Source organism: Camelus bactrianus, chromosome 15, assembly GCF_048773025.1.
Source record: "Camelus bactrianus isolate YW-2024 breed Bactrian camel chromosome 15, ASM4877302v1, whole genome shotgun sequence".
In the NCBI taxonomy this organism is placed as follows: Eukaryota; Metazoa; Chordata; class Mammalia; order Artiodactyla; family Camelidae; genus Camelus; species Camelus bactrianus.
The window spans coordinates 31,919,484-31,941,050 of NC_133553.1; the positions used below are offsets into that span (position 1 = coordinate 31,919,484).

At 48.1% G+C, this 21,567-nt stretch overlaps 3 protein-coding genes and 1 long non-coding RNA gene across 5 annotated transcripts; 2 read left to right on the forward strand and 2 right to left on the reverse strand.

Annotated features, from left to right (window-relative positions):
* Window positions 1-613: 613 nt before the first annotated feature.
* On the forward strand, window positions 614-2,698 carry DNAJC5G (DnaJ heat shock protein family (Hsp40) member C5 gamma). The gene is made up of 5 exons (XM_074341820.1): window positions 614-734; window positions 1,041-1,254; window positions 1,449-1,593; window positions 2,064-2,128; window positions 2,330-2,698. Exons 1-4 carry the CDS (start codon window positions 622-624, stop codon window positions 2,105-2,107), a joined length of 516 nt encoding a protein of 171 aa, XP_074197921.1. The 5' UTR covers window positions 614-621; the 3' UTR covers window positions 2,108-2,128; window positions 2,330-2,698.
* Window positions 1,369-4,080, reverse strand: LOC123614964 (uncharacterized). The gene is made up of 3 exons (XR_006722469.1): window positions 3,949-4,080; window positions 3,255-3,736; window positions 1,369-1,545 (listed from the first exon to the last, which is right to left on the reverse strand). It is a non-coding gene; the product is annotated as an uncharacterized LOC123614964 (long non-coding RNA).
* Window positions 4,081-4,222: 142 nt separating this feature from the next.
* TRIM54 (tripartite motif containing 54) lies at window positions 4,223-19,453 on the forward strand. 2 transcript variants are annotated; one of them, XM_074341818.1, is made up of 9 exons: window positions 4,223-4,758; window positions 14,910-15,082; window positions 15,614-15,785; window positions 17,244-17,339; window positions 18,019-18,252; window positions 18,513-18,532; window positions 18,649-18,773; window positions 18,907-18,996; window positions 19,302-19,453. In XM_074341818.1, the coding sequence occupies exons 1-9, from the start codon at window positions 4,591-4,593 to the stop codon at window positions 19,316-19,318; spliced, it is 1,095 nt and encodes a 364-aa protein (XP_074197919.1). In that variant the 5' UTR covers window positions 4,223-4,590; the 3' UTR covers window positions 19,319-19,453. The 2 variants fall into 2 exon arrangements, with proteins under 2 accessions (XP_074197919.1, XP_074197918.1); XM_074341817.1 differs by having other exon boundaries at window positions 4,225-4,758; window positions 18,510-18,532.
* A 535-nt stretch (window positions 19,454-19,988) lies between these two features.
* Window positions 19,989-20,781, reverse strand: UCN (urocortin). The gene is made up of 2 exons (XM_045511798.2): window positions 20,644-20,781; window positions 19,989-20,382 (listed from the first exon to the last, which is right to left on the reverse strand). The coding sequence occupies exon 2, from the start codon at window positions 20,367-20,369 to the stop codon at window positions 19,989-19,991; it is 381 nt and encodes a 126-aa protein (XP_045367754.2). The 5' UTR covers window positions 20,370-20,382; window positions 20,644-20,781.
* Window positions 20,782-21,567: the final 786 nt, after the last annotated feature.

Below are 21,567 nucleotides of genomic sequence, written 5' to 3' on the forward strand. Positions count from 1 at the left end.
TCTCATCCCTCTGTTCTCCCCGAGGGGCTGGGGTGGGATGGTTTGAGGGGGGACTAGGAGGAAGAAAGTCTCTGGCCTAGTGCAGGCACTGCCTTCTGGCCTGGCTTTTGGACATCTGACTTCTTTAGACGGCTCAGGATTTGGTCTGACTTGTTTCTCCCTTGGAAATTGAGGACCTCCCGAATTCTTGACCCAATCTATAAAGAGGCTGGAGCCCTGCTGGACTTTCAAACCCAGCAAGGAACTAGAACAAGCTCTGGGCTGTTTATTCAAGGTACTAATAGCTCTGGACAAGATCAGTCTTTTCCCAGGGTTTAGACCTCCCCTTGCTTCCCTTCTGTAGAATATGGGATGTCTGGAGGTCTGTGTATCTGAAGGACACTAGGACATGTGAGGAGAAGATGTTTCCTCTTTAAAATCTGAATTTGAATGTCTTTTCTGGTCACCAGCACTCTCCTGCTAGTCACAGGTCTCACTCACTGTTGTCTTATACTTGTCCACTGTAGTCACTTATCTGCCCAGCCCCTGAAGGTGGTGAGTTTCCAGTCACTGGAAGTTCATTTCTCTGCGGCCCCACCTGTGGAAGTTCTCACAGATGCTTCTTCTGCTCTGACCCAGATCATGACTCATGTGGACGAAGCAGCCCGCCGATTGTCCAAATCTGGGTCAACTCTCTACGCAGTGCTGGAGCTTAAGAAGGGCGCCTCACCTGAAGACGTCAAAAAGGCCTACAGGTTCAGACACAGCCCTTTATTAAACCCTGGAATTCTCCCCCTTAAGCCCTTTTCCTTTCTCTTGCTTTCTGACCCATTTTTAAATCCCCAGGCCTTCACTTTGGGGCCAGATGGGGTCAGCATCCTCTTCAGTGTGACATGGGAAGGAATTGAGGCTTGGGCTGCTTGCCTCCATCCTTGGTACCATATCTCATGCATTCTTTTTTCACTATCTAGAGACCTATCCCTGTCATTCATCCTAACCGTCCCTCCCCAGCCATTCCCCCCATGCTCTCCCCACTCTCCTTTTGGGTATTGCTTGGGTAGGAGACTGGCTTTGAAGTATCATCCAGACAAGAATCCAGGGGACCCACAAGCAGCAGAAATATTCAAAGAGATCAACACAGCCCACTCCGTACTGAGTGACCCTAAGAAGCGGAAAATTTACGATCGGCATGGCTCATTGGGAATATATATATATGACCACTTTGGCGAAGAAGGCGTCACATACTATTTTACGATGAATAGTTGTTGGTTCAAGGTACACAATTCCTCCTAGTCTCTTAAGAATAAGGAAGGAGGGGGGTGAGCCTACTCTCCTGGGACAGCTAATCCTCCTTTCCTAGGACAAATGCTTCTGTGGTCTCATATACGGGGGGCTGGAAGATTGCGGGATGGGAGTTTGAATGGAAATACGGAACTGCTGGCCGGAAGCTGTTCTTTCCTACCTTTTAGACGCTTGTCATCCTGTGTGCTCTGCTCACCTGTTGCTGCTGCTGCTGCTGCTGCTGCTTTTGCTGTGGAGCACTTAAGCCACCACCCGAGGAAGCAGCTAAGAAAAAATATGAGCCAAACGTCCAGTATCAACCTCCAAGGTCAGGTGAGAACCATAAAAAGGGACGGGGGTAAGAGCTGGATTAGGGATGGAAGAAATGGTTGGGGGTGAAACTGTGAACTCCCAAATATGGGAGTCTCAAGTCAGTATTGGGGCAAAGTGAGGAAGGAGAAGGGGATACCCTTGGTTTCTGAGGGACTTATGCCACAAACTGACAGCTTGAGTGTAACGTTGGCTTCTCCTGACTGTTAAGCTGGTTGAATGGAGTGGGTGTTAAGGTAAGGAATGGGGTGGGAGACTATGCCTCGAAAAGGCAGTAGTTGAAGACAAATTCATTGCATTTACTCAAGAGAAAGATAATGTCTGAGATTATCCCCTAAAGTGTCGATTGACTGAAGTTCACACCAATGCCACCTACTGACATGAATGCATAACTTCAAGTAACTGTTTTCTCACCCGCAGGCTAAAACATTCTTACTTAAATTGTTTATATATGTTTTTCAATTCCATCATAGGACACAGATTTAGAAGAGGGGAAGATACTTCTAGTGAAGATTAAAAAAAGATGAAGAAGAGTGAGGTAAGAAAACTGAAATACTGCAATAACTAAACGGTAAGATAAGAATAGACACTAATTTTCAGATGAGGCATTAGTGGAAAAGTTTATATCCTTTTAGTATGGGTTTCAGGTGTTTATATTTTTACCTATAGGGGGTTTGCTTTGAATTCTGGGTGGTCATTTCTTCTGGTTTAATAAGATGCCAACTTCTTTTACTCTTAGGTGCTGACCTAGTGAGGGTGTCTTCTGCTGCCCAGTCCACTGGACCCGCTGAAGAGAGGAGCACGTAGCCCTGACCTGACATTGACCCTGATTTTCTCCTCTTCTTGTAAGAATCCCATCTTCAAAAACATTGATGGCATCCATCCCAGTGAGGATGACATCTTTGTTCTTGATGGTATCATTGACCCTGGCCACACAGGGTCACCCAGCTACTCTTCTTTTTAGCTCCAGTCCCAACTTTAATCTGTTAGAGAACAGCCCTCCTATCCCTACCCTTGTGAGGTTTCAGGCAGTAGTGACAGTCATTTCCTGAGCATTATTTTTCCTGTGCCTTCTTTGGGATTTGAGCCACTGTCACCTGGTAGGTCCGGCCCCTTACAGTATCTCCATCAAGATCCTGATAACCAAGCATGGTAGATCCTATCCCAGATCTGCTGTACCAGCTAACCCTCCTCTGTTGCCACTCTGTGAACCAAGAACTCTTAGTGTCAGCCCCATTCCTAAGCACGCACACCTTTCTGGGGCTGGTCTCAGCTTCTTCTGGTGCCCGTGCACATTGCCAGCGTCATTCCATGCCACCATGAGACAACTCAGGAAAAGTATCAATGCATCTGAGTCTTTGGGGTACTTATCCCACCTTTGGATTCTTCCCAGACTGCAGCTACCAGCACAGCACCCATTAGCATGGGGCCTGCGGGTTGACCGAAGTCCACACATCAGAGCCTGCCCACCTCCATCCTTTTTACGCAGGCTGATCACTGTATGTTTTGTTCGTAAAACAGGGGCATGCAACATGTGATAGGGTAAAGACCGGGCTTTCATAGACCCTTTCTCCACGTGTGCTTCTTCACACTGTCTGTTTGGTGTCCTCATCACCCCGTTTCCCGTCTACGCAGGGTCAGAGCCTAGTACCTCCTCAACTTACCTCTCCTGACTTGGAGAAAGGCTAAGGGATGCCAGTAAATAAAAGAACTTTTGTCCAGTCCCAGTGCATATGTTGGGTGTCCCCCAAAACAAATCCTGCTGGGGTAGAGAAGAAGTCCTGTAGGAGAAAAAGAGAGAGGACTGGTGCTCACATCTGAGACCAGGCTGCCTTGGAGAGCAGGAGTCCAGGACAACTGTGGAGCTGGAGCAGAGGCTTCCCAGAGCCTTGTGATTATGACTTTGTCACTGCTCTAAAATTTCGCTGGAGACCCAATTCCCCTGGTGCCCAAAATAGGTCCCTTGGCATTCAGGTCCTTTCTGCCCAGCTCAGCTTCTCTAGATTTCCTAACAAATTTCATGTCCTTGGAGTGGCTCCAGTGACGTGTTCATGGACCAGAGTCCCACACTTCCTCAGGGGCACGCTCATGGGGTCCTTCCAGGCCCTGGCACACCTGCCGGCTCTAGCCTCCTGGGCTTCATTTCCTAGGGGGACAGAAGGAAGGTCTGAGCAAGAACAAATATGGACCGGAAGTGTTGGACCAGAGCCTCTCTCTGTCATCTCTGGTGCCCTTGTTCTGAATCATAGGGTTCAGAAGTAGAGGGCCAAGATTACTGGCTAAGCCTCAGAGTCAGAAACTCTCACTGACTGTAGTTCTGGCAAGATCCTTCCTCCCACCCCAACCCATGTATGGTACCTCATTCAGGCTGATTCAGATTGTGTGTCACCACCCTGGACAAAGGTCCCAGGCCCACAGGAGCCCTCTGAGTGAGAGCACCTTTGCTGTTCTGACTTCCACCACAAGCAGTGAAGCTCACCCCTGCTCTTGCTCAAGGGAGTCACCCGTTCCTGAGTGAGTCAGGGTCACTCACTCAGTGACAACTGTGGCTCGCCTTACATGAGCTAAATTGGGAATTGGAATGTCCCACAGATGCCCCTTGTTCCCCACCCCCACGTTAAAATTAATCTCCTCTCTGGGGAGTGCGAGACAAACAGTGCTGCCCAGAGAGTGACCAAGAGACGTTTGGGAAACAGAAGGAGAAATTTCCAGGGACCAAGCCATTCAGGGAGGGAAGGATAGGAAAAGCTCCATGTGCCTGGCCAGGGTGCAGGACAAAGAGTAACGAGAGACAGAGAAGTGTCTGAAAACAGCCATCTAAGGACGAGGCGAATTGTTAGAGGAAGGGACAGGAGAGATAGCAGAGCTATTTCAGGAGTGAGCAACAGAAGGGAACACAAGAACCCCCAGACTGTCCGAAGTAAACGAGGAAGGGTCCAGGGGCAGTGAGAGAAGGCCAGGACCAGGGCCAAGGCCAGGGTAGGCACAATCGCTGAGGGGATGAACTTCACAGTGGGTTTCAAGCCGCTGCTAGGGGATGCACACAGCATGGACAGCCTGGAGAAGCAGCTCATCTGCCCCATCTGCCTGGAGATGTTCTCCAAACCGGTGGTGATCCTACCCTGCCAGCACAACCTGTGCCGCAAGTGTGCCAATGACGTCTTCCAGGTAGGCCGGGGCCAGGAGATGTAGTGCAGACTTGTGGGAGGCTTCTCATCAGGTGGGCGCTGAGCCCCCAGCAGGTGATGGGTGGAGCGCTCTACGACGTGGGTGGTGCTGTCCTGTCTGAAGGGCAGACGAGCTGGGGGTCCTAGCAGACTCCAAAGTAAGCATGAGTCAGCAGCTGCTCTGCAGGCTGGCGAGTACAGCCTGTGCATGGATAGCAGCCGGAATGCTGGCATCTACAGAGGACAGAAGACCCCCATAGACACCAGGAAGGAAGTAATCCTACCCCAGGCTGTGTGACAGTCCGTGCTAGACCCTGCATTCCAGTTTGGAGTTTAAGATTTCGAGAATGATATGGAAAGTCTGGGGAAAATAGCAATGAGATAATGAAACATTAAAAAATAAACTCTGTTGGGAAAGGTCCATAATGACAGTGAAACTATTCATATTTAAAGCAAGGCTGGAATGCATCCTTCTTTAGGGGGCAGAGTTAGATAGTGGGCAGGAGACTGGGAATTCTCCCCCAACTGAAGTTCACACTTGCACCCCACTCCAGATTGTTCAGTAAAGGAAGCTTGCTGGTTAAAGGGACTGAGGTCACTTAATCAGGGAGAAGGCAGAGAAGAAATTTTGCTTCCCAGAAATGTAACCAGTTTTGGGTTTTGTGTGGTTGTGGGGCAAACAAAGCATAGCTCATCAAATTCACAGATATCATTTTAGCTACTGGTTTCAAAAATGAAAGCAGCACATACCAGAAGGGTTTCTGTAAATGGGCTTTCTTTCTTGCCCTATGCCATTGGTGTAGGTTCTAGTAATCTATAAAATGGAACAAAGATCAGGTCAAGTGAGGGGTAACAGCACACACGCATGCGCGCACGCACACATGCACACACAAAGTCCTTCCAAATGAAGTAAAAACTTAGAATAGAACAGAGCTGGCTGCCTTGGTAGGCATGGCAGCGATAAGGAACATCATGAACACATACTCTTCATCTGTATCAGAAATTATGAGATGTGTTGAACCCAGTGATTTTTAAACTAAGAAAATGCTTCCTTTTTAAGTTCTTTGGAGACAGCACATTTGGGGGAAAATACTGGGCTGGCTAATTCAGGCCATCCCACAGCTGTGCCCCGCATCCCACCCTCTGTCTGCTGTCTCCCGTCTTCACTGAGCGCTGAGCCCCATGGTCTTTCCTGCCATCTTCCCAACGAGGCCCATTCCCATCTCCTTTTCCTCAGAATGTCCAAACCTGCCATTTTTGGCTCCAGAGACCCTCAGAGCCAGTGATTTTTCCTCTCTGGGGGTCTGGACTGATGGCCATGTCTGCTCATCCTGGGCGTCAGGTCATGTATAAGAAGCTACACCTTGCCCACCATCTTGGTGTTTCCCTTGGTCTGAGTAACCCTGAACTTTTTCTTTCAGGCTGAGATGCCTAGGAGGGAATGACAAAAAGATTTTGCCATCCCTTCTTATGAATTTGTAGTGAAACATCCTTTCATTAGAGCTGGAAGTATGTGAAAGGAAAGAGAAGTCTTGAAAGTGAAGGTATCATGTTCTATTTTTCAAAAAGGGACAGCCAGAATATTAAAGTGCACAACACACAGTATCACTGGGCAGAGGGACCCAGGGATGGGTCCTATATATGGAGACTGGAGGATGTTTAAGTGACCTCCCTTGTTCAAGTCAGTCCTCTGTATCCAGGCACATTGCTTTGGTTCCTTGAAGCTCTAGAATACTGACCTGGGCCCAGAGAGACCTGGGAATTGTTTGGGTCAAACCCTGTGCAGAATATTGGGGAGATAATATGATTCCCAGGGCTTGGAGACGGTTCTGTGGATCTGTACTGATGTGTATCTTTTAAAGTGCATGGTACCCCTGGACCTTCCAAAGAGAGAGGAGTGAACAGCTCATTTCCTTGCTGCTTTATTTGGGACGGCCTGGTGGGAGGCTGACCCAGTTCTTCAGCTGCACTTATGTATATATACATCTCAGTAGATCTCCCTCTGAAAGGAGCAGATTTAGTTTTTTCACACATTGCCTCCACATTTTGACAACTCTAGGCATAATCAGATTGTCTGTTTTCTAAGTATGGGGACAAGAATAGGATTTGCAGTTTCTCTATCTTAAAACTACTTAGGAAGAACACCCTTAGAACATTGCCTAGAAAGTTCACAGGACTTAGAAAAGTGATACCAGTATAACACACACTCACACACACGTATTTAAACTAGACTCACCCTATACCTGCCTTTGTTCACTCTCTGTGCTGTTGTTCCATACCCACACATTCAGACCCACATCTTCCTTTTTAATGGCTGCACAGTGTCCCATTATTATGATTGGGCCACAGTCTATTTAATCAGTCCTGTGAAAGATTTGGATGGTGTCCAGTGTCTTGCTGTCCTGAAACCCGCTATGAGGAACAACAAACAAGAATTTGAGGGAATTTTGGTTTTAAGACATCAGGTTAACTAGGGAGCCAGGAAGCAAATTGTGAAAAGTTAAAATATTTCATTGAAAATGTTGAACAGCACTGGGGGTTTGGGAGGAAATCATCCATACTCAGACCTCCCCCAACACAATTATTTTCATGTTTGCAGATTACTTTCAAGCCCTTGTCACCACATATATTTTTACATAGTTGCCATCACAATTTAACTAGCTCTCTTTAGAGCTGTAATACACTGCGCTCTCTCTCCCTCTGAATTTAAACAGAACAAAACACCAAAACACCACGTTAACCCCCTCTCATTTCTCTCTTTCGCACACTTGCACCCACTCAGCTACCAGGCATTTTGACTAGAGGAAAGCTGTCAGTGTGGGAATTTGACACAAACATCTTCCCATGTGTTTCCGAATCTATAAACTCTGTTCACTCCTAAACTCCTTTAAAACAGCCTTCGGTTTATTTTTAAACCTGCCCCCGCTTCCCTGTGGGCACTTGTTTTGAGCTGCAACCTGTTGTAACCGAACAGGCAAGCAGAAGGCCTTGTAAGGATGTTGTTCAGAAGCAGCTCTTCTGGAGGGTGTCCATTGAGGGAGAGGTGTGCAGAGATGGAAGTAGCAAGAAAGGGGCATCCTCCTCTAATAAAGGGCAGTCTGGGAAAGAGATGGCCCTTTTCACTTCATCCCAAATTCCAGTTCTTTCTGGGCTAACTGGTAGGATCTGCTGTCGTCACGTACAGGCCAGCCAGTGAAACCCTACACAGCCCGCCTCCCCGGCCGCTTCCGCCTGCTTCCAAAGGCACCGGGACGTCCCCTTCCCAACCCAGCCTTGAGCAGGTCTCCTCCTAGGAGAAATTGGGCTGTTAAAATTTTGTGACTTGTGTTAACCTTGTAGCAGGGTTAGAGATCTTCCTTACTTTAGGGAAAAAGCTGGGTTTAGTGGGAAACAAGATCGTAGAGGGAGGCTCGGCCTTCCTGGGCTCTAGTCCCACCAGTTTCTTCTTTAATTTGCCATGTGATCTAAACCGGGCAGTTTTCACCTCTTCAAGCCTGTTGTTGACACACATACCGGTGAAAAGGATGTTTTAAATTGCTCTTTAACGTCCTTGTAATTCTAACAATCTGATTTCACAAATTCGAGAAATATCATTATGGATTGCCATTGTTGAAGGGCTTTGCATTCTGTCTCTAGTTCGACCTTTAGCTCATGCTTCTGCTCACCAGTCCTCTCAGCCAGCCTCCTTGCACAAACCCCTATGTCACGCTCAGTGCCTGGCCTGTCAGGCAGAGCTAGCCCTCTGCCCAAAGTCCCTCTCCCACCCACAGCTCAGCTTTTGCCGCACCTAGATTCTTCTAAGGCTTTTACACTTTTCTCCAAATGTCTGGTCTTCCATCACCATCTCCCCACAGTTTCCCCAGTATATGCTGAGGATCTGGCTCAGAGGACCTGCATGGCCACTATTCATCCTTGGCCAGGCCATCAGTTGTCGGGAGATAGCCTCCAGAAACTTGCCCTTGCATCCTGGGCCAGTATCGCAAATCTGCATCACTGTGGGTAGCCAGGAAAGAGGGAGAACATTCTGAGATAAGTACAGATTTGATAGAGGAACTGCATTCACAGAGCATCTTTCTAGATGGAACATTTCTACTGGATGCTATGGACCATTATGAAGGAAATAGCACCATATAGCCTAAAAGGGAGACAGCTCATGGCATGTGTGCCAAAGAAAAGTCCTGAACGTGGCCTAGAATTAAATTCCATGTGTTTATTCCATTCCATTTTATCCTTCACAGTTAAGAAAGAACAGTTATTTATGTTCTGCAGCTCTGTGTGGTCATGTATTTGTAAGGTCTAGATTAGGGTTGTTAATAACCCCCTGCACAGTGCTTTATAATTTACAGAGTACCTCCTCGTGCATGATTCCATTTGAGTTAGAATCGATGTCATTTCCATTTTGCAGGGGAGAACACAGGAAACAGTTTACAGTCACCCAGAGGGACAGAGCAGGGACATAAGTCTAGGTGTTCTGTTTTTTGAGTGATGGGATTTTCTCCACACATCACATTACTGACCCATGAAATTTTACTTTATGGGGCTGGCTCCCTTGTGTAACTGCAAGATTTAAGGAAAGAACACAGACACTTATGTGTACAATAGAGCCAATCAGTTACTGCTTAGTCTTGAAATAGAAAGATAAACAGTAGCAGAAGATAGGTTTTGCTAACCGGATATTGTCAGCTGAGAAATCTTCAGCCCAAGGTCGGGACTCTCAGCTATGGAGATGTATTAAGGAAGTTGCCGTCTGCACCAGAGAGTATAAAATCCCTGTTTGTGATGAGACCATGTAGGGACTCACCATCAGGGCAGGAAGTAATCTCTTTTTGTGCCATAGACCTCCTTGTCAGTTTGTAAAGCCTATGGATCCTTTCTAGGGACAATGTGTGTGTGGTTTTTTTTTAAGTACAGTGTTTTTAAATGCATAAAACATAATACATATGACTATAAAGAAAGCCGACTGCATTAGAACACAGTGTGCGTTCTTATGCGTTCTCAGTGGGGCTGATATTACCTCGAGTATATCAGTGGTATTTAAAATTTTTATTGTGATTTTACTTTTTAATTTTTATTTATGTTTCGTGTTCATGTAAAAAATGTCCCCCAGCTTTATTGAGGTATAATTGACAATTATATATATTTAAGTTATACAATATGATGATTTGATGTATGAGTACACTGTACAATGATTACCACACATCAAGCTGGTTAAGACATCCATCACCTCACATAGTTTCTCGTGTGTGGGGGTGGGGTGGGGTCTACAGCTCTCTTAGCAAGTGCCAAATATATACAACATAGTATTATTAACTATAGTCATCATGCTATATATCAGGTCCCCAGAACTTACTGATTACATAACTGAAAGTTTGTGTCCTGTAACCAACATCTCCCAGCCCCTGGCAACCACCTTTCTACTCTCTGCTTCTGTGAGTTTGACATTTTTAGATTTGTGGTATTAAAATTTATTTGGGGGGGGGGTTAGCCATATAGGGCAAAAAGTGTCTAAAACACTCTTAGAAGGTGCAGGAGTGAAAAAAAGCTTGAGAAACACTGGAATATAATTACCAAAATAATTAGAACATGTTTGATAGGGTAATATATGTGTTTCTCGATGAACACGTTAAATAATGAGATGAAACAGTGGGCCTGATTACTATAATTTAGAAGTAGTGATAAGTGTAAATTGTTTTTGGAGATTTGATCAACAACTGTAATGTGATATGAAAATGGCTGTGATTTCTGTTGGTGACAAAGTCACAGGTACTACTAAACCTATGTGGTTTGTTGCCTACCTTCATACTTGGGGAAAGCACTCAATTTCTGCTAGATGTTAGTGAAAATGAAGATGTAATTTCTTCCCCATCCAGATTCACAGAACCCTCTGAACTCTAGTCACAGGTCTTTTGGGGGCTGCGGTCCCCAAGTTAAGTTCTCCTGTATGACCAGCATCTTCCCAAGCATCCAGGCTTGAAATGCCAAAATTGCCTTTGGCTCCCTCCTCTCCCCACAGCCCAGCCACATCCAAGTGATAGGGCATATTCCACCTCTGGCACCCCTAGTCTTTGCAGGATTGCTGCCACTGCCTGATTGTAGGCCTGTGACTTGCACTGACTGTGGCCCTTGCTTCTGATCTATGCCTTTAGCCTATCTTTCCCCTCTCATGTATCCAGATCACTTCTGTTAGATTAATATTCACTCCAATTTTCTCTTTTTCCTCTCGCAGTTTAGAAACCTTGCCTACAAAATTGTTTCGATCTTTACCCTTGGATTCAAAGCCCTCCATGATTTTACCACAAATGAAAAAAAAAAGCCCTTCATGGTAAAAACCCACCTTTCTAGCTTCCCCTCATGACTCCTCTGACTGTAACCTAAACTCCTGTAGTCCCTGTGGCCTCATGCTGTCTATTCTGTCTTCAAATGGTAACTTCTTAAACATCTTCCCCCTTGAACCAGCATAGTTCTTTACAGGCCTCCTAAGTACTGTTTTCTCTCGTTAACGCTTCTGGCACTCTAGCGCCCCCTTTTCATTCATGGCAGGACTGAGCATTGCATTTTCAGAAAGTAAAGTTTTTTTTCCCCCTCAAACCCCAAAGTCCTTTTACAAAGTTTGGAAACTATATTAAAACAAAAAAAAAAAAGGAGAAGATCACCCACAATTCTATCACCCAATGGAAATTATTACAAAAATATTTAATTTTTATTTTATGCACTTTATAAAGTAATTCATGGGCTATACAGAGAAATTTGGGAAATGTAGATGACTAAAAGAAGAAAATCTTAAACCCTGTAAACTCCATCACCCATTGAAAATTGGGGATACCACTGTCTCTATAAACATATGTCCTGTTTTTTTCACAAATCTCTCCCCATGTTAAGAACTGTTAAGATAGTTGCATAATAATTCAACTGTAATAACTCATTTAATCTTTATGATTAAATGACTAGCACGTTAACTATCTGAAAAAACAATTTTATTGTTTATTCTGATTGCAAAAATAATACAGGTATATTATGTAAAATTTAAACCTCACAGATAACACAAATTGTAGAATGTATAAATCTACATTTAAGCCATCTAGAACCATCTAAAAGTACTAAAGCTATTTCAGAGGAGATGGGATTTCAGAAACTGCTGACATCAGTCAGGAAGAGGGCGCTCCAGGGACAGATCGGGGGAGGCACAAACTTGTGAGATACTGGACCACAGAAGTCAGAAAGTTAGAGAGAGGGAGATGGTGGCCTGCATGGTATGAGAGGAGAAGTTGGTCATAAAAGCCACCAACTCCCTTTCCCCCATCCCACAGGCAAATACACATTGGTCAGTATTCTTATCATAAATATATCAATTAAGGCTCATTGCACACAGAACGTCAGCCTGAGTGCTAAGTACAAAGCCTCTTTTTAGATCTGAGGGAATCTGAGCCCTGAGAGAATTATTTTCCCAAGGTCATAAATGGCAAATCCCAAAAGAGACCTTCAAACCAGTGGTACTTTCCCTATATCATGCTGCCTTGAATGCCTTCTGTTAAGGGACGTTATCAAGAAGGGATAACAATTTTATCCACCGGTACAGATGATTTTTTCATGATAGCCGTCCAGCAAAAGGTTTGGGACACAAGACACACATGTTTTGATACGGGAAGGGAGTCAGGAAAGACTTGGAGCAAACTTCCCAAACTTCATTCTCATTTCCCCTTCCTGATTTTTGCCATAGCTATGTACCACCTGTACTATCATTGAATATTTTCATCTAAAAGAACTCACTTTTAGAGCTTAAATATTACCATTCTACATGACAAAATCCATGAAAAAATCATTTTATAGGCTGCTTTTTTTTCTAATATACATTAAAATAAACACATAAAAAGTTTAAATGTCCATCCTTATACCACTGAAAGTCTTCATGCTTGTCATCAGTATGTGTACCGTATTTTGGGAAATGGTGAGCACATGGGCAGCACAGTGAGGCCTCTAAGCAACATGAGTGTTGTACCATGAGTTAGAGGGCCCAGAAGATCCAAAGGGTAAACTTAACTATTTTATTACTATCCAAATGTAACCCTAGTAACAAAGGTCATATATATTACATATACGTACATATGTGTATATAACACACACCCGTGTGTATATATACATACATACATGCCTGGGACTAGCAAAGGAAGTGGCATGTGGAGTTGGATGGGAGAAACATCAGTGAAGCAAACACAGAAAGGAAAGTGTATCCCAGAGGTTAGGAGGAAAGCCAGCCAGAGATAGAATATGACAGGAGGAGTTGAGCTTGGAAGAGGGAGGGGACTCTAGGACCCAAGGATGAATGACAAAGCTGTGCTCAGCCATGACAGCTGCTCCAGGGAGCAGCACCAGCCCTTGACCGAAGTGTGAAGAAGGCAGAGGTACAACCCTCTGCTCCCGGCCCTTACCACCTGATGTATAGCATAAGGATTGAGAGAATTTCAGGGAACCCAACTGTAGGAAATACACCTAAATGTACAAAGTCACAGGTGACTATGCTCTCCATTACTCTCCAGGAGTGAATAGTCTTCCATCCACTTAGTATTAGGTTCAGCTGTAAGTGGCAAAAAAACAAAAATAATAATGGCTTCAAGAAGGTAAAACTTTGTTTTTTCTCACAAGTTAAAGTGTGGATAGGCAGTCCTGGACAACCTCATCAGAGACTCACTCTTTTTATCTCATTGCCATTCTCAACATGTGGCTACCTCATGGTTCAAGATGGCTGCTTCAGCCTAAGCCATTCCATCTTCATTCTAGACAGCAGGAAGGAGAAAAGAGGAGAAATAGGGCATGCCCATCCCAAGATACTTCCTAGAAATTGCACAGCACATTTCTATGTATATCCCACTGGCCAGAACGCAGTCATTTGGTCACACCCACTGGGAAGGGAGGCTTGGACACATGGTCTTTATTCCCTGTGTCTTGCTAAAACTTCAGGGGCTCTATTGTTGAAGAAGGAAAAGGAGAAGGGGGGAATGTCAAGAAACAACAAGCTGTCTCCACTGGTCTTTCATCTCTGTGGCTCTCCCCAAATTGACCCTTTCTCTTCCTGCTGACCAGCCTTCTCTGTTCACAGTGTCTGACCCCTCACACTTTCTACTTCTGCTTACACAGACTGGCCACAATGTCAGCTCTTGTCCCAACTCCACAAAGCATATTTCAGTTCTAAAGCCACACATGATCAGACTCAGCCTCTGGGTCTTGATTCCAAGTTCTCAGAGGGAAAATTTGATTGGTCCTGTTGGATCAGGTGATCACCTCCTCAATTCTGAACCAGCCGTCTGTGGCTTGGGTCACAGTAGGGCTTTCCTTTATAGGTTGGGGTGGAACAAGTTCTCTATGAGGTGTAAGTGGGAGGAAAGGTGAGCATCTCTGCTAAGTCTTCCTTCTGAGCTTCCTCCTGTTACAACACCCAGCCCACTGGATGTGGTTGTCAGTTTGCTCTTCCTTAGGGCAGGGAGGTACTTATTCTTATCTTATCCCCGGAGCCTACCAATTACCGCACGCACTCAATATTTGTGGTGGAATGAATAATCCAATCTGGTCCTTAATTTTACAGAGGTTGAATACTTGCCCAAATTCACATAATAGCGCAGCATCAGGGCAGCACAAGAACCCAAGACTCCTGATTCCCAGTCCCTGGAGTGATTTCCCTGAATTAATCAGCTTGATGTGCCTGCCCCATTATTCAGCACTTGTCTCTGTGCCTCTGTCTAGGGCTGCAGAGAATCTCCCCAAGACATGGCGCAGGAGAGCCCCAGGCTGGAGGACATTGGCTGCACCACTGAGTCCATTTCCTACCTCAGCCTTCCTGCTGAGGTCAATGTCTCCCCAGAGCTCCAAGCTGGGCCCCTTTGAGGAGATTGTGCCCTTACTAGGCCTTGATCAAAGCTAGGCTCTAAATGCACATCAGAGACACTTAAGGAGGTGGGCCGAATAATGAGGCAAAGCTGAGAAATGTCTCCATGGCCACTCACCCTGAGTTGCTCTCAGAGGAGCACCCAGCCACAGAAAAGAGATGATGCCTCCCTTCCACCCCTCTCCTGTTCCACAGCTCCCTTGACCTTCCCCCTATGTCGTCCCATTTCCCCCATGACTCACTGTGCCTGTTCTCTCACTCTCTGTGTCCCACAGGCCTCGAACCCCCTGTGGCAATCCCGGGGCTCCACCACCGTGTCTTCGGGAGGTCGTTTCCGCTGCCCATCTTGCAGGCATGAGGTCGTCCTGGACCGACACGGCGTCTACGGCCTGCAGCGAAACCTGCTAGTGGAAAACATTATCGACATTTACAAGCAGGAGTCTTCCCGGTGAGCTGTTAGGGCCTCTTGTCTCTCTAAAGTGCAGGGCCTGGGACACAGCCAGGGAGCCCATCAGGGCCAGAAGGGAGGGGCTGAAATGACCAACCTGACTCTTCAGATTAGTGATGAGAGGACTGGACCCTGAAAGGAGGAGGGACTTGCCCCCAGCTTGGAACTCACCCAACTTAGGTGGCCTCTGATTCCTGGTCAGTGCTTCACCCTCTCCACATGGGGAGGGGCTGGCAGTCCACCAGCAAGGTCCTTGCCAACCCTCCATGACCTCCTGCCCTGTGGGCCTTCTCTGCCCCCTGGAATAGAAACTGCTCTTGGATCTAGGCCTTCTCTACCCCATAGCTCTATTCCTCAAATGAAGAGGACTGTGGAAGTTGCTCTCCTGTCCAGCCACAGCACCAGCTGCGGAGGCAAAGAAGGTGGTGGTGGTTGGTGGAGGCTGAAGAGAAGGCATTCATGGGGCCTCATACTCTTGCCCCCACCAGCCTGGCCCCTGACCCTTCTGCCACCTTGCCTGCCCCCTTCCAGGCCACTGCACTCCAAGGCTGAGCAGCACCTCATGTGCGAGGAGCATGAAGACGAGAAGATCAATATCTACTGCCTGAACTGTGAAGTCCCCACCTGCTCACTCTGCAAGGTCTTTGGTGCCCACAAGGACTGTGAGGTGGCCCCACTGCCCACCATTTACAAACGCCAGAAGGTATCAAGAAGCAAAGCTAGTAGGCATGTGGGTGTGGGGACATAGGACAGGGTCTCAAACTGCAGCCTCTTACTCCACTTGGTTTTAAAGGCAGGCAGATCAGGGCTGAAGTTCCAGCTCTATGCATGACTCAGTGTGCCCTTGGGTGAGTCATTTGACCTCTCTGGCCCTCACTTTCCTCACTTGTAAAATGGGGATGAAAATGCTTCCTTCTGAGAATTGTAAGGATAAAATGAGGAATGGATCCAAGCAGAGACTTAAGTGTGGTGGACTAGGTACTATCAAGGCCATCTCACTGTCACAAGACTAAGTTCTACATAAAACATAATTTAAAAATTGGTACACACATAGGAGTAAAGGAAATCTCCAAGTAGGGGAGGGGTGGGAAGAAGAGGAGGGGGAGTTAGCTGAGAACAGAACCCTGAGTGATAAGCACAGAAAAGGCAGGATTTTCCTGAAGGCAAATTATTACTGAACTTGAGAGATGAGACTGTGCCTCCAAAATCCTAAAAGTTGGACCTGCAATGAAGACCCACCCAAGGATCCCAGGTTAAACTAGAATCCCAGGAATCCCTAAAGTGGTCAGTTGTGCCACGTGGCTTTTGACAAAAGCAAATATAAATTCTGCCTGGAGGGAAAAACTTTCCATTTAGGCCTTGGGTTTTCCTTGGATTGAGAACAATGAAAGATTAGTCCATGACTGAAGATACACAAAGAAATATACTCATGAGTGAAGTCAGCAGAAACAAAAAGTATAGATTTAGACACCCAAAGATTTCAGATATTAGAATTATTAAAGAATTGAAAGTCACTGTGTATAAAATGCTTTAAAAATGGAATTTAAAAATGAGCATTAATAGACTATATCAAAAATGCAGATTTAATAAAGAACCAAATAGAACTTTTAGAAATGAACATATAATTGTTGAAATAAAACATTCAAAGGATGAATTAAATGACAGATTTCTCTCAGGAAGAGAAGACTGAAAAAATAACCTAGAATACAGCATTGGGAGATGAGAAGGTTGCGGATGAGAAGGTCTAACATATATCTAATCAGAGTCACAGAATGAGAGAATAAAGAGAATGGAGAAGAGGCAATATTATCCTAATGGATAATAACAAAGAATTTTTCAAAACTGATGGAAGACATGAATCTACAGATAAAGCATCTAGCCCAGTACTTGGCATTTGGTAGATATTTGGTGAATGTCTCTTCCTTTCTCGTTTGGTGGTGCAGGACTTCCTCTCTCTACCACCTTCCAGAATCCATAGAATGTGCTTTCATACTTCTTGGATGGTTTCAAACTCTCTAGATAGCTGTAAAACTGCCCTGAAGATGCTCTGATGGTGGAGCAGAGGGGGTAGTCCTCTCTTAGCAGCCCTGGCTGGGGTGGTAGGGGTGCAAGCTCTAGACCAGGTCCTCCAGCCCTAATTGCTGGCCTGTGTATGTGGCAGAGTGAGCTCAGTGATGGCATCGCAATGCTGGTGGCAGGCAATGACCGTGTGCAAGCAGTGATCACACAGATGGAGGAGGTGTGCCAGACCATTGAGGTGAGCCTGGGATGGGTGGGAGGGAAAGTTTCTGGGCTCTTAGAGGTGCATCACAAGTAGTGGGATGGGCTTACCCAGGCTGCTGAATCGCAGGTCTGTCCCTCACTAGCTCTGTGACTTTTGTCCAGTTACTTAACTTCTCTGTATTTGGATTGGCTTGATTTTAAATACATAAAATAGTGATGGTGAGAATGATATGATGGCTACCTCACTGGATCTTTTTAAGAATTAAATGAGAGAACACAAGTGAAAACTAGGGCCAGAGATATAGACAGCACTCATGAAGTTTCTTTAAAATATCATTATTTGCTAAGAGAATAGATCTTAAAATTTCTCAAAGCAGAAATAAAATTTTTTTAACTATGTGTGGTGATGGATGTTAACTAACCCTACTGTGATCATTTTGCAATATATACAAATATTGAATCATTACGTTGTACACTTGAAGCTAATATGTTATATGTCAATTAAACCTCAACAAAAATATATATCATTTTATTATTATTACTGAAAAAAAATCTGGGAATCAGCAGCCCTTGGCTAGAGTTCTAGCTCTGCCACTAATTTGAGGTATAGTTGAGAAGTCACTTTTCTTTTTGGCTCTCTAATGAGGAGGGTGGGACAAACAGCCGGCTGCTCTCTCAGCTGTGAGGTCTCATCTTTGCTCCTGGTCTTTCAGGACAACAGCCGGAGGCAGAAGCAGTTGCTAAACCAGAGGTTTGAGGCCCTGTGTGCGGTGCTGGAGGAGCGAAAGGGTGAGCTACTGCAGGCGCTGGCCCGGGAGCAGGAGGAGAAGCTGCAGCGCGTCAGGGGCCTCATCCGCCAGTACGGAGACCACCTGGAGGCCTCCTCTAAGCTGGTGGAGTCCGCCATCCAGTCCATGGAGGAGCCGCAGATGGCGCTCTACCTGCAGGTGGGCCCTGGGGGAGGGTGGCAGGCTGCCTGGTGGCTGGAGTAGGGGCCTTGGCACCAGGAGACCACGTTCAAGTCTTATCTCTGGCACCTACTTGACCCACAGCCTTGGGCAAGGCACCCCCTCTGAGTCCGTTTTCTCCTTAACGAATTGGGACGCGCATCCCCACCTACCCCGCAGGACTGTGGTGGGGATCAGAAATGGGACCGCCAGAGGCTGACGTAGTGCTTACTCTCACCCTCCTTTCTTCCCTGCAGCAGGCCAAGGAACTGATCAATAAGTGAGTAGATGGAGCGGGAAGGGAAAGAAGGGGCCGCGGGGGCTCCGCTGCCACGGGGGGGGGGGCTAAGGGGCTGGTAATTTCTAGCTGAGCCGCCGCCGCTGCCGCCGCTTCAGGGTCGGGGCAATGTCGAAGGTGGAGTTGGCTGGACGGCCAGAGCCGGGCTATGAAAGCATGGAGCAATTCACCGTGAGCGTGGAGCACTTGGCCGAAATGCTGAGGACCATCGACTTCCAGCCGGGTGAGGGAGCGAGGAAGGTAGGGGGCGGCGGGCCGCCGGGACCAGGCGTCCAGACCCTCCGGGTCGGGGCAGGGAGGGGCATGAAGGCCAGAGAATCAGGGACTTCAACTTACCCGGCCTTCCTTCGACCCAGGCGCTTCTAGGGAGGAAGAGGAGGAGGTAGCGCCGGACGGGGAAGAAGGCAGCGCAGGACCAGAGGAAGAGCGGCCAGGTGGGCCGGAAGGTGAGTGTGGCCATGGCGGGGCCCGGCTGGTACGCTCCAGCCCACTCCTCCAGCTATACCCCAGAATGCTGCATCAGGTTTGCTTGTAGCCCCTACTCCCAACCTCAACCAGGAGGGGCGCGCCCCCTAGCGCGCTTGCCGGAGTACAACTTCTTTTCCCACCATCCATTCCTCTGGGAGTTTGGGAGACCAGGTCCGGCGGGGAAGTGAAGGAGAAACCCTCGTGGCGGGGAAATGGGGGTGACTTGGGCTTCGGAGTTGCCTAGTTCCTTTGTAGTGCCTACCCACTGAGCTTTCTTTCCTAGGCACAGGCCTGCACTGACCCGCCCTTGTTGGGGAGCCCGGCACCGGGGCCGGGCGCTCTAGTCGTGAAAGATCTTAAGCAGAGACCACCGTGTCACACAGCTCGACGCCACGCCGCGGGGGAGGGGCTCAATAAAGGGCTAATGCGTCCCAATCCGCAGCTCCTTTCACTGCTCGCTGTCAGCCTTCGCTTCGCAGACGATCGCATCACCATCCCGCCCTCTCCAAATCTGGGACCATTTTGGCGGCGGAAGTGGAATGAACCCCTGTTGGGCACCTCTGTCATATTAGGCACGGATTCCCCAGCCCAGTGCCAAGGGATGAGGGTCGGGGTGGTGCAGCGCCACCAGGGCTTGAGTTCCTGGGAGACATGGGGGATGACGGAGACCCCAGGACCCTGGCAGAAAGCCTTTTTTGCGGAGCCTTCTGGCAGCATCTGGTTCCCTCCCGCTGGCCTGGGAGGCCCCACTTGCCCACGGGTTCCCACCCTGCTGTGGTTCCCCTCTTCCCCGCAACAGAGGCCAACGGCTCTTCAGCACTTTTATTAAAAACTAGTAATACGGAGAGTGCTCAGGGTATCCCTAGGCCGCGCTAGCCCCGCGGAACTGGATCAGTTCCTGTCACACGCATGTCCCAGCTTGGGGATAGAGGATGGGGGTCGAGGTTTTCGGGGACCCAGACCCCGCGGATCACTTGCCCACCGAGTCGAATATGATGCGGTTCTGTTCGGCGCGCTCCCGCTGACTCTGCGTCCGCGCCAGTTCCAGCAGGGTCCGCAGCAGGTGGAAGGTGAGGTCAATGGAGAGTGGAGGGTCGTCCCGTCGCGGCCGCTCGCCTGCGATCCCGGGTCCCCAACCGCCTTGTCCGGCGTGGCGCGGGAAGCGCTCCGCCAGCAGCAAGAGGAGCGCGCGGGCCCCACCACCGTGGTTCCGCGTCCTCGGGCTCCAGCGCAGACTCGGGTCCTGGACCCCGGCCGCCGCCGTCCTCGGGTTCCACTGGCTGCTCCCCGGGCGCAGCTGTGCCAGGAGCAGCAGCGCAGCCAGCAGCGCCGCGCGTCCCGCCAGCCTCATGGTGCCACCAACCCTGGACACACAGGAGCAGCGCAGGGTGAGGTGCGTCTGGGGCAGTCGTAGGTGGTGCCACTCCCCTTCCCGCGCACTTCCAGCGCCCCTGCCGGGCCCCTGAGACTGCCGCCCGGTGCCCACAGCCTTCTCTCCAGCCCCGGCCGCTGCCCAGTTCTTTGCCACCCTTTTCTTCCTCCCTCCCTCTTAGTGGGTCGCGGTAGGTGAGCTGAGCGCAGTTCTGGTGCTGAGGGAATCTGGGCAGATGCTCAGAGCCACTCACAGGTTGCCGGAGAGCGTCTGCACGGTGCAGGACGGAGCTCCAGTCTCTGACCCTCGGGGCGGGCTGAGGGGGCCTTGGGGAACACAGGGTCTGTCCCGGGACCGCCGCCAGCCTTATATAGCACCAGGACAGCTCCGACTGACGTCAGCGAGGAACATGCACTGGTTGTAGAGCAATAAACGGCCGCAGCTTCGAGTCCGATCCATTGCGGCTGTGAAGACCCGGAGGGGCGCGCCTCAGGACACTAGCCTCTTCGCGTCTCTGGAAGTGACACCGGACTCAAGAAAGCGAGAAGCCAGCTAGGGCATAAAAATTGCTCTGGGAGCCATGAGTTTTTCACCCGCTTAGAACAGCCGGCAGTGACTAGGGGTCCCATCCCCAGACCAGATTAGTCCAGATCTCCAGCCTTCTCTGGCAGACGAAGGGAGGCTGGACCGTGGGGCTGTCCGTGGTGCTGACCTTGTCCTTAGCCTCAGAAGAGGCCAGAGGCACTGGGAAAACGCTGTGCTGCTCAGACCTAGTCCCTTGCCCTAGCAATCAGTTCTGTAAATGGAGGCATCAGGACAGCACCGATGGCACTCAGCTACTACCATGGTACCCACCCAAGAGGCAGCTGAAGCAGCTTGAGCTGCCAGTATTCTTGATCTTATTCAAGCCCCAGGACCTGAATTCTAGGGCTGTCTGACTGAGGTACCATGAAAAAGAGGGTCTCTACACTCAGGGTACATTCAGACAACAAAAGGCTAATCCATCTGCTTTTGTGGGTTTGCCACAAGGCAGGAGTTTAGCCAAGTTAAGTTTTCTCTTGGGAATCACAGCAGCAGCATTATCTTTGACCCTCCAGGTTAAGATCACTGGGTAGGAAGTAAGGAAACTTGATGTCAGTCTGTTTGAGCTGCTGTAACAAAAACACCATAAACTGAG

Excerpts from the sequence above, each read along its gene's own strand:
- UCN (XM_045511798.2), bottom strand. The coding sequence starts at position 20,369 with ATGAGGCTGGCGGGACGCGCGGCGCTGCTGGCTGCGCTGCTGCTCCTG.
- TRIM54 (XM_074341817.1), top strand. The coding sequence starts at position 4,591 with ATGAACTTCACAGTGGGTTTCAAGCCGCTGCTAGGGGATGCACACAGC. Across the intron at positions 15,083-15,613 it reads TACAAGCAGGAGTCTTCCCG|GCCACTGCACTCCAAGGCTG; the intron begins GTGAGCTGTTAG and ends GCCCCCTTCCAG. Across the intron at positions 18,774-18,906 it reads GACCATCGACTTCCAGCCGG|GCGCTTCTAGGGAGGAAGAG; the intron begins GTGAGGGAGCGA and ends CCTTCGACCCAG.
- DNAJC5G (XM_074341820.1), top strand. The coding sequence starts at position 622 with ATGACTCATGTGGACGAAGCAGCCCGCCGATTGTCCAAATCTGGGTCA. Across the intron at positions 735-1,040 it reads GACGTCAAAAAGGCCTACAG|GAGACTGGCTTTGAAGTATC; the intron begins GTTCAGACACAG and ends TTGCTTGGGTAG. Across the intron at positions 1,255-1,448 it reads TGAATAGTTGTTGGTTCAAG|ACGCTTGTCATCCTGTGTGC; the intron begins GTACACAATTCC and ends CCTACCTTTTAG.